The following is a 15,515-nucleotide window of genomic DNA, read 5'->3' as shown; positions in this document are numbered from 1 at the left end:
GGGGACCAGTGTCCGAGAGCATGGCCAGAGGCCCCCTCACCTCTACCACGAAGGTGTCAATGATATTCTCCTGGGGGTAGAACCAGTGCTCCACCTCCTCCTGGCTCATGACCGGCGCGAGGTGGAACTGCCGCAGGTACCGTGCGAGGAGCTGGTGCACGGCAGGAATGTCTTTCTTCTCCATTGGTCGCAGCCCAGTTGTCTTGGGCGTCTGAAGGAAGACAGGGAGATGGCATCAGATGTGCTGACCTGGAGTGAGGCCTCCCGCCCCAGCCCTGACCTGCGCACCCAGGACTTCCTAGACAATCTGGCCCCAGGGTCCTCCAGCCCCTCCTCCCCACTACTGTCACCCTCGGTTAAGGCAGCGGCTCTCTCGCTTCTCTGCAGGGCCCAGGAAACACAGCTCCCTCTGACCCCAGGCCTTCCTCCTCCAGGAGGCCAGCTGCTCTGCGGGACACCCGGCAATATTCAGGCACTTCTGGTTGCCACAGCCCGGGGGAGGGTGTGGTTGGCATCCCACTGCAGGAAGCCAGGAATGCTACCAAGCCCCTACAGTGTACAGGAGTCTGAAATGCAGATAGGGAGGGCGAGCCTCCAGCTGCACCCCATCTGCCCTGGCTCCCCTCGACAGTTCCTTGCCCTCGGGCACTGCTCAACTGGAAGGACCTGGGCAGGGGGACCTCACCCACTTTCCTAGGAAATGCTCCCTGGGAATGTGGCCAACAGCCGGGCAGAGTGGATAGTCTCAGACCCACGGAGGCAAAGGTGGGGACAAGCGACACTTCTCTCCACCGTCACCTGGAACCCGGCAATCCAGGCCTCTCTGGGGACACTTATGGGCTTTGGATCCCATGCCCACAAGCAGCCATGCTGGGGTTCACACCCACAGCTGGGACAGGTAGGGACCCCCTCTCCGCAAGGCTCTGCCTGCCTACGGGGCGACTCCACCGTGGCCCTGGAGAACAGGACCCTGAATCTGTTCTTAGCCGGCTGTGCAGGGTCGTGACCCCCAAAGTGGCCTATTAGAGCTGGCCCCATCCCCAGGAGTTAATCCAGGCTTGGGGCACAATCACTGGGCTGACACAGGAAAACCTGGGGAGGAGAGGGAGGGACTGTCCCCTCCATCAGGATCTGAAGCCGGACAGAGCCCGAGAACAGAGTGATTCCCTGCTGGGGAGCACCACCTATGGCGCCAGCACCGCCCCTGACCTGTGGTCTTCCAGGGGCTTAACCAACATCTTTCTTCCTTGTTCTGCTTCTGTGCCACACCTGGACATGCTCAGGGGCAACTCCTGGCTCTACGCCCAGGAATTACTCCTGGTGCTACTTACTGTAGGTGGGAGGGTCGGGGGGACCCATAGGGGATCGAACCCGGGTTGGCTGTGTGCAAAGCAAGTGTCCTACCTGCCGTACTACTGCTCAGGCCCCTGATAAGTCAGTGCTCCAGGTGCCTGTCAATAGCTGGCAGCCCAGACACTGGGGCAGAACTGAAAGGCCACATGAAATCAGACAACCCCCTGCTCTAGACACCTGTCAGAGGAAGCAGCTCCTCCCCCTGCCCCCAGGGTGGGTGGGACCTCCCCCACCCCCGCCCCCACTGGCCTCTGGCAGTCGGTAGAGCTTCATGGTGCGTTGCATGGTCATATTTCTGCTCAGGTGAGAGAACTTCACCTCAATCAGCTTGCGTGGGTTCAGGGACCGATGCCAGTACCTGTGGGGACACAGATGTCCTGTCCTTGGAGAATTCTGGGAAGGACGAGGCCACGAGGAGCTCAAGAGGACCAGCGGGAGAGCAGCCTGGCCAGGGGGCCAGCACAGGGGGAGCCCTGCTCTCCAGACCTCTGCTGAGTGCAGCACTGCCCCAGCCCAACCTAACTTTTCTCCCCCATCCCCAACTTCAAGAGCCCTCTGAGGACACGATCCTCGCTGCCCGCATTGGTCCAGGGGAGTCTCTGCTCTCCCCAGGTGACTCCTCCCTCCCGCTCTCAGCCTGGGAGATGGGCAAGGCTGTTCTCCCACCCACAACATACTCAAAACAAAACGAGTCACCCTGTGAAAAAGCCAGACCACTATCACAAACACTCAGGCCTGGGGTCTGAGGCACTTGCCCTGCATCCTAGTGACCCTGGCTCCATCTCTGGCACCACATGTAGTCCCCCGAGCACCGCCAGATGTGACCCCCAAACCCATCATTCCTGCTCCCTAAAAATAAAGCCCCTCAGATTTGGGGCCAGGGCCTTTAGGGCACAAGCCCTGCCTGGATGAAGCCCTGAGTCGGATCACCAGCACATTACCCCAAGCAGGGCTGCTGGGCTCGGATGGCCCCCGCATGCAGAGCCAGCCATGAGCAGTGACCTGTGTCAGGTCCGCTCCAACAACAACCCATGCCCCAGACAAGGCTGAGGTGAGGAGCCAGACTTGGGTTTCTCCTTAAAAACAAAGATAAAAAGGGCCAGAGTACAGTACAGCGGGTAGGGCACTGGCCGTGCACACAGCTGACCCAGGTTCAATTCCCTGGCCACCCTTTTTGATTCCCTTGAGCCCTCCAGGAGTGATCCCTGAGCACAGAGCCAGGAGTAAGCCCCAAGCACTGCTGGGTGTGACCCAAACACTGAAAAAAAGAAACAAACAAAACCACCCCGAAAGCAAAGACAAAAAGACCCCAAGCAGTGACCCCACATTTTATTTGGGCGGGGGGGGGGGGGTGGTTGGGCCACACCCTGTGGTGCTCGGGGGCACTATGCAGTGCTGGATTTGGACCCGGTTGCAGCTGCTGCAGCCACACACAAGGTAAGCACTTCTGGCCTGTGCTGTCTCTATGGTCAGCCCGTTGGTCGGCCCATCGTCAAACATCAGGATGGAAGCTGGGGATGGGGACGCCTCTGGGTCAGGGCACTTCCCAGGCTGCATGGCGCCTCCTGCCCCTGCAGGCTTCCGTGGGCCCTCGCCTCCTTCTCGTCCTTCTCCAGGGCAGTGGGTGCCCTCAGAGCCCCCCGCACCCCCACAGTCTGTTTGAGACTGGTACCTGCAGGTGCCAACAGGCTTTGGCAACACTACCCCGGCAGTGTACACAGCCTGGAAGATGCCTTCCAGGTGGACCCGCCGAGTTATCTCACGGATCAGGACGGGTGCCACCCGCTTGGAGCGCAGCTTCTTGTGGACGCACAGGAAGTTGATCTCCACCATCTTCTTCTCCCTGGAGAGGGCAGGAAGCAGCCAGTGAGAGGGCTACGGGACAGGCTTGCACAGGGGCCTGGGATCCACCCCAGGGGCCCCAGGGCCGCCACCAGGGCCGCTGTCACAGAGTAGTGCCCAACGGTCCCTGGAAAGCAAGCAAAGGACTTGAAGGTGTGACCAGCATCATCTCTCTGAGGAATGCCCAAGAGCTAGCAAGGTTCCCTTTAAGAGGCAGGGAGTCCCACAATTTCAGGGGTCTGCCTCCCACAAGCATCCAGGGAAAATGAGGAGATAAGCCGGAAGGCTCTGTGCTTCCTGGGACAGGAAGTCTCAGTTTCTCCTTGCCAGCTGTCAAGAGAGGCTCCACTTCAACTGTAGCCATGATAAACATTCCTAGCAATTTCCCAGGCTCTCTTCAAGTCTGAGTGAGCCAAGGCCGTACCCTACATCAGAAGCTAATGGTCACGTAAGTAACATGAAGACCTTTAAATAAGAAGATAAAAGAAAAAAAGTTAACAACCGCCCCAGCCTACAGGAAGTAGAGGAACTCAGTCTTAGCAACAGGTAAGGGTTGAAGGAATAGAACTCCCAATCTTCAGGAACTAAAGGGAATCCGAGCACTCTAGGACAGCCTCATCGCAATCAGAGACACAATTACTTAGTTTTCCTTCCAAATCCTTCGCGCAGGTCTAAATTTTGACCAGTCTATACTAAATTCCTCCTTCTGGATAGGGAGTTTTTTTCTTCTTCTTCTTTTTGGGTCACACCTGGCGATGCACAGGGGTTACTCCTGGTTCATGCACTCAGGAATTACTCCTGGCAGTGCTGGGGGCCCACTCCAGTTCCTAGGTAGGGAGTTTCTTTAGCTGTTCTTCATTTAGTTCTGCTTCAAACTGAGTGTGGAAAAACTTATTTTCAGTATTTTCTTTTTTAGTTTTTGGGCCATACCTGGCTGTGCTCAGGGTTTTACTCCTGTTTCTATGATCAGGGATCACACCTGGCGGTGTTCGGGGAATTGAATCTGGGTCAGCTGTGTGCAAGGCAGGTGTCCTACCCACTATGCTATCGCTCTAGCCCAGATTTATAGTATTTTCACTCTTGAAACTACCGAAGAGGGGCTGGAGCAATAGCACAGCGGGTAGGGCGTTTACCTTGCACGCGGCCAACCCGGGTTTGATTCCCAGCATCCCATATGGTCCCCTGAGCACCACCAGGAGTAATTCCTGAGTGAAGAGCCAGGAGTAACCCCTGTGCAACGCCAGGTGTGACCCAAAAAGAAAAAAAAAAAAAGAAAAAAAAGAAAAGAAAATACCGAAGAATCTGGGAATCATCAACCACCGCACTCCATGCCCCAGCATGGTCCTGTTCAGGAGGTTCAGGAGGTGCCTGCCCAGCGTGGGCCCAGCCCAGCAGGCAGGTGGGACAGGAACTTCTTGGTCAGGTCACTGTGTCCACTCCTCCCTCTGTGTCCTTCCTCTGCCCGCTGTGCCCAGGATGGAAGGGCAGGTTGAGCAGATGCTTACGTGTCGTAGATGTGGATGTTGGCAGGGATGGCGCTGATGAACCCAACCAGCTTCCGACTTGAGACCACTCGAACCCCGCAGTGCCACTGGGGGAGCCAGCCAGGTGGCCGGAGCGCCCTAGGAGAGAGGGGGCGGGCTGTGTGGGGGCCGCAGGTGCGGCGCTCAGAGTTCCCCGGTCGGGTCTTGTTCTGACCTCACCTCTTGAGGCAACAGATGAATTCTCTTGTGGGCAAAGCCCCACACCTGGGGGTCTCCCAAGCTGTGTTTAGTGGGGGCTACTCCAGGCATTACTCAGCCAACCAGGCCAGTAGCCCAGTGCTGGGGCCCTAGGATGTAGTACTGCTCGGGCTGAGCCATGCTTGGACCTCCAGGACTACCCCTGGCAATACTGGGGCGGGGGAGGGGGGGGAGATGGTACAGGGAACCGACTGGGCCAGGCGCGAGCAAAGCAGGTGCCCAAACCACTGAACTCTCTCTCTGGCCCCAGGAACTTCTTTTAAACCTTAGCAGCTCACCCCCCTCCTTATCTTACACAGAGGCGCCGTGCAAGAGCAGATGTGGCCTCAGTCTCCCTCAGCGCGGAAACCTGCACTGAGTGGTCCTGCCCCATCTGGACCCAGAACTGTCAGAGAGCCCAAATAACTCACCACAAAAGAAATTCGGGGGAATAGTCGAATCGGAACATGTTGTCATCGTCTTCCACATAGTTCTCGTTCAGGAGAGTGTAAAGTTCTTTTAGCTGTGGAGAAACAAGGCGCTGGCTTAGTGCTCTGCCGGGTGTGTGTGTGTGTGTAGAAACAAGGTGCTGAGGTGCTGGCTTACTGCTCTGCCAGGGTGTGTGTGTGTGTCTCTGTGTGTGTGTAGAAACAAGGTGCTGGATTAGCGCTCTGCCAGGTGTGTGTTTGTGTGTCTGTGTGTGCAGAAACAAGGCGCTGGCTTAGTGCTCTGCCATGGTGTGTGTGTGCATGTGTGTGTAAAAAGAAGGCGCTGGCTTAGTGCTCTGCCAGGTGTGTGTGTGTGTGTGTGTGTGTGTGTGTGTGTGTGTGTGTGGCAGCGGGGGTGGGGTGGGGGGAGCAAGTGACACCCGGAAGCTCTTTGTGTTTCAGAAGGATGAAAAGCTACTTTTGATCTCTCAATCCTGAAAGCTCCAGGCCTGGCAGAGGACACTTGGGGTCACAGGAAACGCAAGAGGTAGAGTGGTCATTGAGAGAGCAGGAGGCGGTGGACTGAGGAGGTCAGCCCAAATTCCGCATGCCATGGAGGCAGGAACGGAGTGGCTGAGAGACTGCGTGAAGGTGCAGGAGGAAAGACGGGCCACTATGGGGCGGGGGGGGGGTTGGGGGCACAGGAGGCTTTCAAGAGTCAGCAGCATGAGGTCAGCCCTGCCTGGCCCCACCCCAGCGCCGGTCACACTCACCACGCCTCGGTCGCCCAGGTCCAGGGCATCCCAGGTGAAGCCCTGGGGCAGGGTATAGGGCTCCTGGCGGATGTTGTCTCTGTCGGGCTCCACCGGCCCGTGCGTGTTCACCACCTCCCCTGGAAGAAGAGCCTGCCATGAGCCCTCCTCACTGCCTCCCGGGCCACCTCCCTGGCCAGGCCTGGCTCTTGTCGGGTGCTGAGACCGTCAAAGTGCGAGTTGCCCTCACGGGTCCCCCCATAACAACAAGACCCGGAAAGTCGACCCACGCTGGTGTTCCCATCCAGCTGGGGACACTGTGCTTGGCAGTGGTGCTGCCTGCCCTCGACCCCGCTTGGGGTCCTGCACTGGTGGCCAAGTGTGTGACTAATCTTCAGAACAATCTCTGGTGTCCAAGGTGGCCGGTTTCTGGGGCGCTTTTACACTCCCCTTCAGTGACTGAATGACAAACATTTATCTTGACTCATTTGGCTTCTTGCCTCCTGGTTCGGGTAAAGGAGACCGTCATGGCCCTGGCTCAGGCCCACTGACCTAGATGGATTTATAAGGCGGCAACAAGGCTGCCTTTGTGCCAATGGCAAACAGTGTGCTGACCCCTTCTTGCACCCGGAGACGGCCTGTGGCGCCAGGTGCCATCTTGGCCCTGCCGGTATCAGCATTCAGGGTGTGGGTCCAGTTCACCGGGGCAATGCGCTCAGGCTCTGAGTCCTGAAAGGAACCACCGAACCTGACAGTGCTGCTGCAAGGGCAGGCCTGCTGGGAAAGGACCTTGGGGCAGGCCTGCTGGGAAGGGACCCTGGGGCAGGCCTGTGCCGTGGGGGTGGTGGGGGTGCCCAGAAGACACAGCTTGAACCCCACCTGCAGTCAGATCAGACTCATCTGAAAAACCAGTTGAATCAATGACGTAACTCTCGTTCTGGGAATTACTTTGCTCTTCTAATCACAGTTCATTCGTAGACACATGTAAAAATGCACAATGTGTAGTGCATTTTGTGAATGGATCTTTCCACAGGGCCCCATGCTGCGGGTTGCCCTTGCTAAGGCCCTCAGTGCATGAAGCGACCTACTCTTGCTTTGTTTTGCTTTTGCAGTGCCAGGGTTCTAGCCCAGCACCTCACTTATGCAAGGCAAGTGCCACACCCTGACCTCCACTTCCCAGACTCTTGGCCCAAGTATGACTGGTGTGCAGAGCTGAGGATGCCACCAGGCTTGGCTCTTTGACTTGCTCTTTCATACACGCATAGCACACGCTGTACATGGCCACTCGTGGGGACACCATGGGCAAGACTCGGTCCATGTTCTCAGCCCCCTGAGCCATCACTCCAGCACTCATTACATTTTTTTTTAATGAAGTGTTGGGCAAACCTACATTCCAGGTATTAAACCATCACTGCTAACCAAAATAACAGATTACCTTGCATTTAAAAGCGTGCAGTAGAGGATGAGAGAAAGGGGATAAAGTGCTCGCCTTGCACACAGTTGACCAGGGTTCAATCCCCAGCACCCCGGGTGGTGCCCTGAGCCCTGCCAGGCGTGATCCCTGAGCAGAGGAGATAAAGTCCCAAAACAAACAGGGAAAAAAAAAAAAACCCCACGCAGTGGGGGGTGGGGGGTCAGAGAGAGGCACAGAGCTAGGACATCTGCTTTATGTGTGGCTGATGCCAACCGAACTGTATCCCTGGCACTGCGTGTGGGTCCTTTTAGCACAAAGTCTGAAGTAGCATTCAAGCACTACCAAGTATGGGCGCCCCCTTAAAAAAATATGTGTGCACTGGCTGAGAGACTGGGGCCCCTCTAGCATGAAACATGTATCTAGGTAAGTCAGATGGCTTCTTGACACGATCTCTGGGGAGACAGGCCTCTGGTACCTGTCTCTGCTCCTCATGGGCCAGGGCTTGGCTTCCTCGGAGATGCATACCAGGCGAAGCTGGGCCAGCCAAACACGGGCTCCTGGGACAGACTTGGTCCCTGAACAGTGGTCAGAAACCTCTGAAAATAACCACCCGTGAACCCACGCCTCATCTGTCTCTCCTCACACACTCAGCCTCAGACCCGTGACCGGCTCAAACCAATGCCTGAGCCCGGGGGGGGGGGGGGGGGGGGGAGACATACCTAATTTGGGGACAGGCTGTGTATCCCAGAACTGGTAGCTTCGCTTGCTGGCCTCCTCCATGGTTTTGGCGGGTCCCTGCCCCACTGAGAACAATTCAATGGCCTTCTGTATCTCCTGGATCCTCTCGGCGGGCAAAGAGTTCATCTGAACAAAACAACGTCAGGAAGAGAAAGGGTCTTTATGCCATCAGGTCCTTCTCATTAATGACAAGCTCAAGAGTTATGGGACAAAATCCAAGGACAGGGAGTGGTTCCTATATCTGAATTCCCAGGTCCCCGAGTACATGGGAACCACAGAAAATGCTGAGGAGGGGCCCTCCGGTGGCTGGGAGTTTCTCCCTGCTTTAGCTTTGCACTGTTTGATGGCAAAAGCAACACATGCTGGGTGAGAACTTTCAAATGACGCAGAGATGCTGAACACTACAGGACAAGTCAGACCCTGCCAGCCCTGAAGCGCAGACGAGATCCTCGTCGTCAGTAGCTGTCTTTTGAGAGCAGAAGAGGTAAGAAGGGTGAGGAGAGACACATAAAAATTCAGACTTTTTGTTTTTTTGCATGCAATTTCCAAATGCACACGCACTTTTCAAAACCTGAAACTGGGCCTCAAGGGTTAATCCTACAAAACGCTCTTCCCTAAAGACAACGCCCAGGAGCCCTTCAGGAGACTGGGACACTCCGGGTCTGTGCTGGCCGCTCAGGGACACCCCACAGATCCACAGGAGACTCAGTCAATATCCCTAGAGGCATTTTGAAGGTTTTGTTCTCCAGTTTTACAAACTAAACTGTAACGGACTTTCCTGTACATCTGTGTTTACTGAGATCTGTACTTTAGCCTGTGAAGTCTGAGAGAGCTTTGATGGGTCAAAGGACATGAACACCTTAAATTAAATTATATTAACGACTTGTTTGCTAAGAAAAAAAAAAACACCGATGAACTCAGGGAACACAGTGTTTCTGAAGTCCCTCATGGTAAGATTTATCAAACCTGGAGGCACTTGGCTTGCATGGGGCTGACTTGGGTTTGATCCCCAGCACCCAGGATGGTCTCCCCAAGTCAGGAGTGATTCCTGAGCACAGCTGGTATGGCCCTCAAACCAAATATTTATCAAATCTCAATCTCTGTCTGTGTAGGAGAAAAAAACATTGTTTTTTTGAAAACATTGTGAGTTTACCCAGCTGTTGTATTCTGAGGGAACATCATATTGTTTGTGAACTACCTGCTTGCATTATTTAAATTTATTCATGTATTGCTCATGTTTTCCCAGCTTTTTATCTTTTTGTTTTCGGGGTGTCTGTGACCAAATTTATCCCTGAGACCCAGCGCTGCCGTGGCAGCTGTTTGGACCAGCACCAGGTGCACCAGGGGTGAGGCAGGAACTGAATTTCACACAGCAGCATCTTTTTTTTTTTTTGCTTTTTGGGTCACATCCAGCGATGCTCGGTGTTATGCCTGTCCTGCACTCAGGAATTACTCCTGGTGGTGCTCAGGGAGGCCATATGCCAGGATTGAACCTAGGTCGGCTGTGTGCAAGGCAAGGCAAATACCCTACCTGTTGTGCTATTGCTCTAGTCCATGGCTGCATCTTTTAACTTTTTTTTCCCCTTCTTTTTGGGTCATACCCAGCGATGCACAGGGGTTACTCCTGGCTCTGTACTCAGGAATTACTCCCGGCGGTGCTCGGGGGACCATATGGGTTGCTGAGGATCGAACCCCGGTCGACCGCGTGCAAGGCAAACACCCTACCCATTGTGCTATTGCTCCAGCCCCTGCATCTTTTAACTTTTATGGGAAACTCTTAAATTCATTTTTCTTTTATGGCGTTTGGGTGTTATCTCAGGTGTAAGAGAGTAATTTTATGACTTTTCTATATTTTAGGGGCCCACCTGGCTGTGTGCTTGGGACCTGTCTGTGGTGCTGGGTTCAGGCTCCTGTGGTGGCCCAAGTCTTTGTATGACCCTGTCTTTCTGACATCAATCTTACACCTTTTTCTTCATTTTTGTTTTGAAAGTGAGGAAGACTAAATAACTGTTTATTCCTAGGAGGTAAGATCAAGTGTGATTTGTTTTTTAGCTTTTTGGCTCTGCGCTCCGGAATCACTCCTGGCAGTGCTCAGGGAACTATATGGGATGTCAGGGACAGAACCCTAACCCCCCAGATGCAAGGCAAGTGCCTTCCCTGCTGTACTATTGCTCAGGTCCAGTGTGATCTTATTTTTAAGTTTGTTTTTGTTTTGGGGGTTCCATCTAACAGTGCTCAGGGCACGAGTTCCCTGCTCTGTGCTCGGGGTTGCTCCTGGCAGTGCTCGGAACTGCGCCTCCTGCATGCATGGCAGGAGCTCCGGCCTGTGAGCTGCCTCTCCTACCCCAGGAGGGATGTCGATTTTCTTCTACTTGTTCCCTGTGCATAACTTCCTAAATCAGATATAATGAGAATTTTTCCAAGTGATGAGCTGCGTAAGTCATAATGAGGAAAAAGGGAGAACAATTAAATAGCATTTTATTTAAATTTTCTAATTTAAAATGAACCATTTTGTTAGAGGCTATAGATCAAACCTCCCTCTGCCCCTATGTCCGGAAGTCAACCGAACACCAACCCCTAGACAAACAAAAATCCACAATGTGAGGCAGAGGCTGTATGTGTTTTGGGGTCATTTCCAGCAGTGCTCAGGGGTGCTGAGGATGGAACTTGGAGCTCCTGCATGCACAATTTCCTAAATTATCACTCTGATTCTAGCCCTTTGGGCTGGTGGCACTTGCCTTTTATTTTGGTTTCTGGGGCTATGCCCAGTGATGCTCAGGGGTTACTCCTGGTGGGTTCAGGGAACCAAATGGGGTGCCCAAGACCGAACCCAGACCGGCTGCATGCTAGGCAAGCACCCTACCTGCTGTCCTGTCACTCAGACCTGATTGGTGGCACGTTTCTCCCCACATTATGATGTAACACTAAGGCACAGCGCCAGGTGTGTGGACGCAGGAAAAGATGGGACTCTGGGGAGGCTACGGGACTCCAGGGAGGCCACGAGCCACTGCAGGAGTGGGGAGTTCCGAGCCTTACCTGGGGCCTGCCCTGAAATGAAAGATTTTTCCGGTTCAACACTCTGCTTCAGAGCAGAACCACCCTGCCCTGACCTTGGGCTCACAGCAGTGTGTCCATCCAGGGTGTAAGTGCCAGGCCAGTGGTTCTCTGCCAGAGGGGCTTGGAGGTGGACTCTGTGGGGGTTGCCGAGAACCACTGCCTAGGCCACAGGGACGCCTCGACGGTGAGTTGACGGCCCCGGGCACGGCACGACATGCAGGTCATGCACCTGGGTGCGCGGCCAGCGCCATGCTCGCAGCCGGGGCTGACCTGCCATGTGTGTCCTTTAAGGGGCCACAGCAGTTCCGTCACCTAGGTCAAGGACAGCAGAGGGCGGCGGAGAGCTCCAACGCCTCCATCTTGAAGTGACACCAGCAGAGATGGTCAAGCTAAGTTGCTCCTGGCCGCCTGCCCCCACTGTCCCAAACACACAGCGGGGGCCCAGGTTACCTTCACAGGCTGGTCCTGGGAGGAATCCGTCTCGCTGCCTTTTTCTTTCTTCTTCTTCTGTTTCTTTTTCTTCTTTTTGGCTCCAGTGTCATTGGCTGGACTCAAACCACTACAAGACAAAGGAAACAGCGATGTGGGCTTTTTTCTTTGGACAAAGTAGAGGCCCTCCCGTTGATCATCGATTTGCTCGAGCGGGCCCAGTAACGTCTCCATTGGAGACTTTGTTGTTACTGTGTCTGGCATATCGAATACTCTCGGTAGCTTGCCGGGCTCTCCGAGAGGGCCGGAGGAATCGAACTCGGGTCGGCCATGTTGGCTGCGTGCAAGGCAGACGCCCTACCCGCTGTGCTATGGACAAAAAAAAAAAAAATCACGTTTTGAGCTACTCTGACAAGGAGCTTTCTGTGGAGTCGGCCCTTCCTCTGTCAGCCTAGGGGGAATGGCAGGGCCCCTGCAGGCCACCAGCATGCACCCAGCCAGCTCCCGGGCACGGAATATCCATCCTACTTGCTTTCATTTGAGCACTTCCTTCCCTCCGCCGACCAGGTGCTGGCACCAAAGCCACGGGGGAGCTGTAAGCAGGCGCTCATCCCCGCACTTCCTGAGAGGCCGCCGTTTGACATTTTTTTTTTTAAATAAATGTATTTTTGGAGGTGCTGGTGGGATGGAACCCAGAGCCTTAGAGGCATAGCACGGCTGTACTGACGAGCTCCAGCCCCAGCCCATGGCCCAGAGCGTGACGACTGAGTGTGATTTTGTTTTGTTTTGGGGCCAGCCACGCTCAGGGTTTATTCCTGGCTCTGCGCTCAAGGGGCCACTGGTTGTAAAGGACACTGGGGAGCGTCGTCTCCTGGAACACCTTTCCACGCTTGCACCCAATCCTCCTGATGCTGTTAGGTTTGCACTGGGATTTAACACACCAGGCGATCCTGAAAAGCGGGGGAAGGATGGAGAAGCAGAACAACTTAACGCTGCCGTGATCTCAGCCACACCACCCCGGACCAGGATCTATGAAGGGGACAGCAGTCGGCAGGCTCAGATGGCACCACAGGAAAAAGCTGGCACTAGGGAGCTTGGGCAGGTGGCAAGGAAGTCCCAGACGCCTGCCCTGCAGGACACAGGAGCTGCATGTGCACGACTGACACTGACCACTGTGACGCCCTAGTCCCCTCTTGCTGCACAGCACAGGCTGCAGATAAGGCAAACCAGGCTTCCGGCCACACTGAACAGCCTCCACGACTGTTTGCTGTATATCTTTAGTAACTTTAAGAAAGAGTTGGAGGAAACAGTAGAGCAGGCAGGGCACTTGCCTGGCATGCAGCCAATCAGGGTTTGATCCATCCCATATGGTCCCCTGTGCCCTGCCCAGAAGTGATCCCTGAGCACAGAGCCAGGAATAAATCCTGAGCACCACTGGGTGTGGTCAAATACAAAACAAAGCATCAAATTACAGGGCTGAAAGGGCAGTGGGCTATCTCCCCCCTCAACCCTTGGGGGCCACACCCAGCAGTGCTCAGGGCTTACTCCTGCCTGACATTGCACTCAAGGGTCATTCCTTGAATGAACATGGACCAGCTAATGTGCCAGGCAAATGCCTTCTCCGGGAGGGCATACCATGCATTCGGGAGGCCTGGGTTTGATTCCCCCACCCACCCACATGGTCCTCTGAGGGTCACCAGAAGTGACCTTGGTAGCCTAGAGTGACCCCGAGTAGCACCAAAACAAGACGAGCAAAAATTTCAAAAAAGGTCAAATCAGGACAGTAACCTGAGAATCTAGGGGCCCTAACCCACACATCGGCCACACCCAATGTACTGTTTTCAACTGCACACTCTATCAGTCACCAAAGAATTTCAACAGTATAAACCATATTTTCCAGGGCCAGGGAGAAGGTGGAGGGGTTAGAGCACGAGTCCTGCACATGAGGTCCGTTTGAGCTCCGGCACCACAGGGTCTCCTGAGCACTAGAGGATGTAGTTCCCCAAACCAAAACACCAACAACAAAAAATTTTCATATCATTAAGGTGGGCTGGAGCGATAGTACAGTGGTAGGCCATTTGCCCTGCATGTGGCAGGCCGACCCAGGTTCGATTCCTCCGCCCCTCTCAGAGAGCCCAGCAAGCTACCGAGAGTGTCTTGCCCGCACTGCAAAGCCTGGCAAGCTACTCATGACATATTCGATATGCCAAACACAGTAACAAGTCTCACAATGGAGACATTACTGAGCCTGCTCAAGCAAATCAATGAACAATGGGAGGACAGTGCTACAGTGCTACCATTAAGGTCAAGATCATTGAACCTTTACATTAAAATTTAGAACATGTTTGTGGTCTTAAATACCTGGGGTGGGCCGGAGTGATAGTACAGTGGATAGGGCATTTGCCTTGCATGCGGCTGGCCCAGGTTTGATCCCCGGTATCCCAGATGGCATTACCAGAGCCACGAGTAACCCCTGAGCATTGCTGGGTGTGACCCAAAAGCAAAAAAACCAACCAAACAAAAAAAAACAGCAAAAAATATCTGAGGTTATTCTACTATCATCACCCACCAAACTACACTCTGCAGAAGTCACCTGTCACTGCGGGATGCTACTACTGGCTGTAGACGGTCCTCAGACCTAGCGCCCGTCCCCCCCAGTGCTCACATCCTGAAGAGGTGGCCTCAGCCAGACTCTGCCCTGGGGCCTTCCAACAAGACTACCTGAACCCAGCAGCCACACTAACTCCTGCAAAGGTGGTTTTCCAAGTGCCTGCTCTGTGCGGCCGAGAACCTAGAGACCGAAACTTCTAACCCTGGACGCTACCAAGGCCGTGCTCTCGCCCGGCTGCCACCCTCCATGCCACTCGGAGTATCCGCGCACCCCTCCCACCCCCACCCTGGGATAAGCCAATCTATGCCTCTCCCAGGCCCAATGCAGAAAGACATGACGCATGCTCAAGAGAGCTGGTGAGTCAGGCTGGAGGTCACTCAGTCCCCATGTAAGGTCTGAAGGCCAGACAACTGCTAAGCATTATAGTCACGGGACATACGTGGGAAGCCATGAAAGAGAAACAGATTGGGGGGCCAGAACTATAGGACAGTGAGGAGGGCACTGGCCGTTGCATGTGGCATGTAGTCGACCTGGGTTCGATTCCTGGCATCCCATATGGTCCCCAAGCACCACCAGGAGAAATTCCAGGAGTAACCCCTAAGCACTACTAGCTGTGGCCCAAAAAGGGGGAAAAAATAAAAAGAAATCAATTTGAGAGATAAATTTGGAAATGAATGTGGAAATAAGGCAAATTCCTTTTTTTTCCCCCCTCTGGGGACCATATGGAATGCCAGGGATCAAACCCAGGTTGGTCACGTGCATGCAAACGCCCTGCCTGCAGTACTATCATTCCAGCCCAAGGTGAACTCCTTAAAACCAGATGGCCAGCGGGTCAGCAAAGCCCCTAAAAACATGACAAGCGAAAACAAAAGCTTGCCACAAGTACGTGGGAGGCAGAAGGTAGACAGGATAGAGAAGGGACCATATGACAATAACAGTTGGAAATGATCACTCTGGACAAGAACTGAGTGCTGAAAGTAGGTAAAAGGATATACGTGATAACCTTTCAGTATCTGTACTGCAAACCCTGAACTGCAAACCCTGATGTCCAAAAGGAAAGAGAAAAGAACAGTGCCTGCCACAGAGGCAGGCTGGAGGGTTGGGAGATGATGGGAGAAAAACTGGGGACATTGGTGACAGGAAAAGTACTCGTGAAGTAATGGGTGTTGG

The 15,515-nt window shown here is 54.2% G+C and overlaps 1 protein-coding gene and 1 pseudogene across 1 annotated transcript in view; both read right to left on the bottom strand.

Annotated features, from left to right (window-relative positions):
- Positions 1–15,515, bottom strand: part of NMT1 (N-myristoyltransferase 1) — a 36,906-nt gene that overhangs the window by 3,220 nt on the left and 18,171 nt on the right. Inside the window, exons 3-10 of the mRNA XM_056126718.1 lie at positions 11,756–11,864; positions 8,230–8,374; positions 6,118–6,236; positions 5,348–5,439; positions 4,701–4,817; positions 3,026–3,196; positions 1,603–1,711; positions 41–211 (exon numbers count right to left, since the gene is read on the bottom strand). Of these exons, the coding sequence (XP_055982693.1) occupies positions 41–211; positions 1,603–1,711; positions 3,026–3,196; positions 4,701–4,817; positions 5,348–5,439; positions 6,118–6,236; positions 8,230–8,374; positions 11,756–11,864 (1,033 nt within the window). The remainder of the gene's footprint in view (positions 1–40; positions 212–1,602; positions 1,712–3,025; positions 3,197–4,700; positions 4,818–5,347; positions 5,440–6,117; positions 6,237–8,229; positions 8,375–11,755; positions 11,865–15,515) is intronic.
- Positions 9,516–9,626, bottom strand: LOC130036339 (uncharacterized; annotated as a pseudogene).

Source organism: Sorex fumeus, unplaced genomic scaffold, assembly GCF_029834395.1.
Source record: "Sorex fumeus unplaced genomic scaffold, SorFum_2.1 ptg000063l, whole genome shotgun sequence".
Taxonomy (NCBI): Eukaryota; Metazoa; Chordata; class Mammalia; order Eulipotyphla; family Soricidae; genus Sorex; species Sorex fumeus.
The sequence above is the reverse complement of the archived record's forward strand: the minus strand, read 5'-3'. Positions and strand labels throughout refer to the sequence as shown.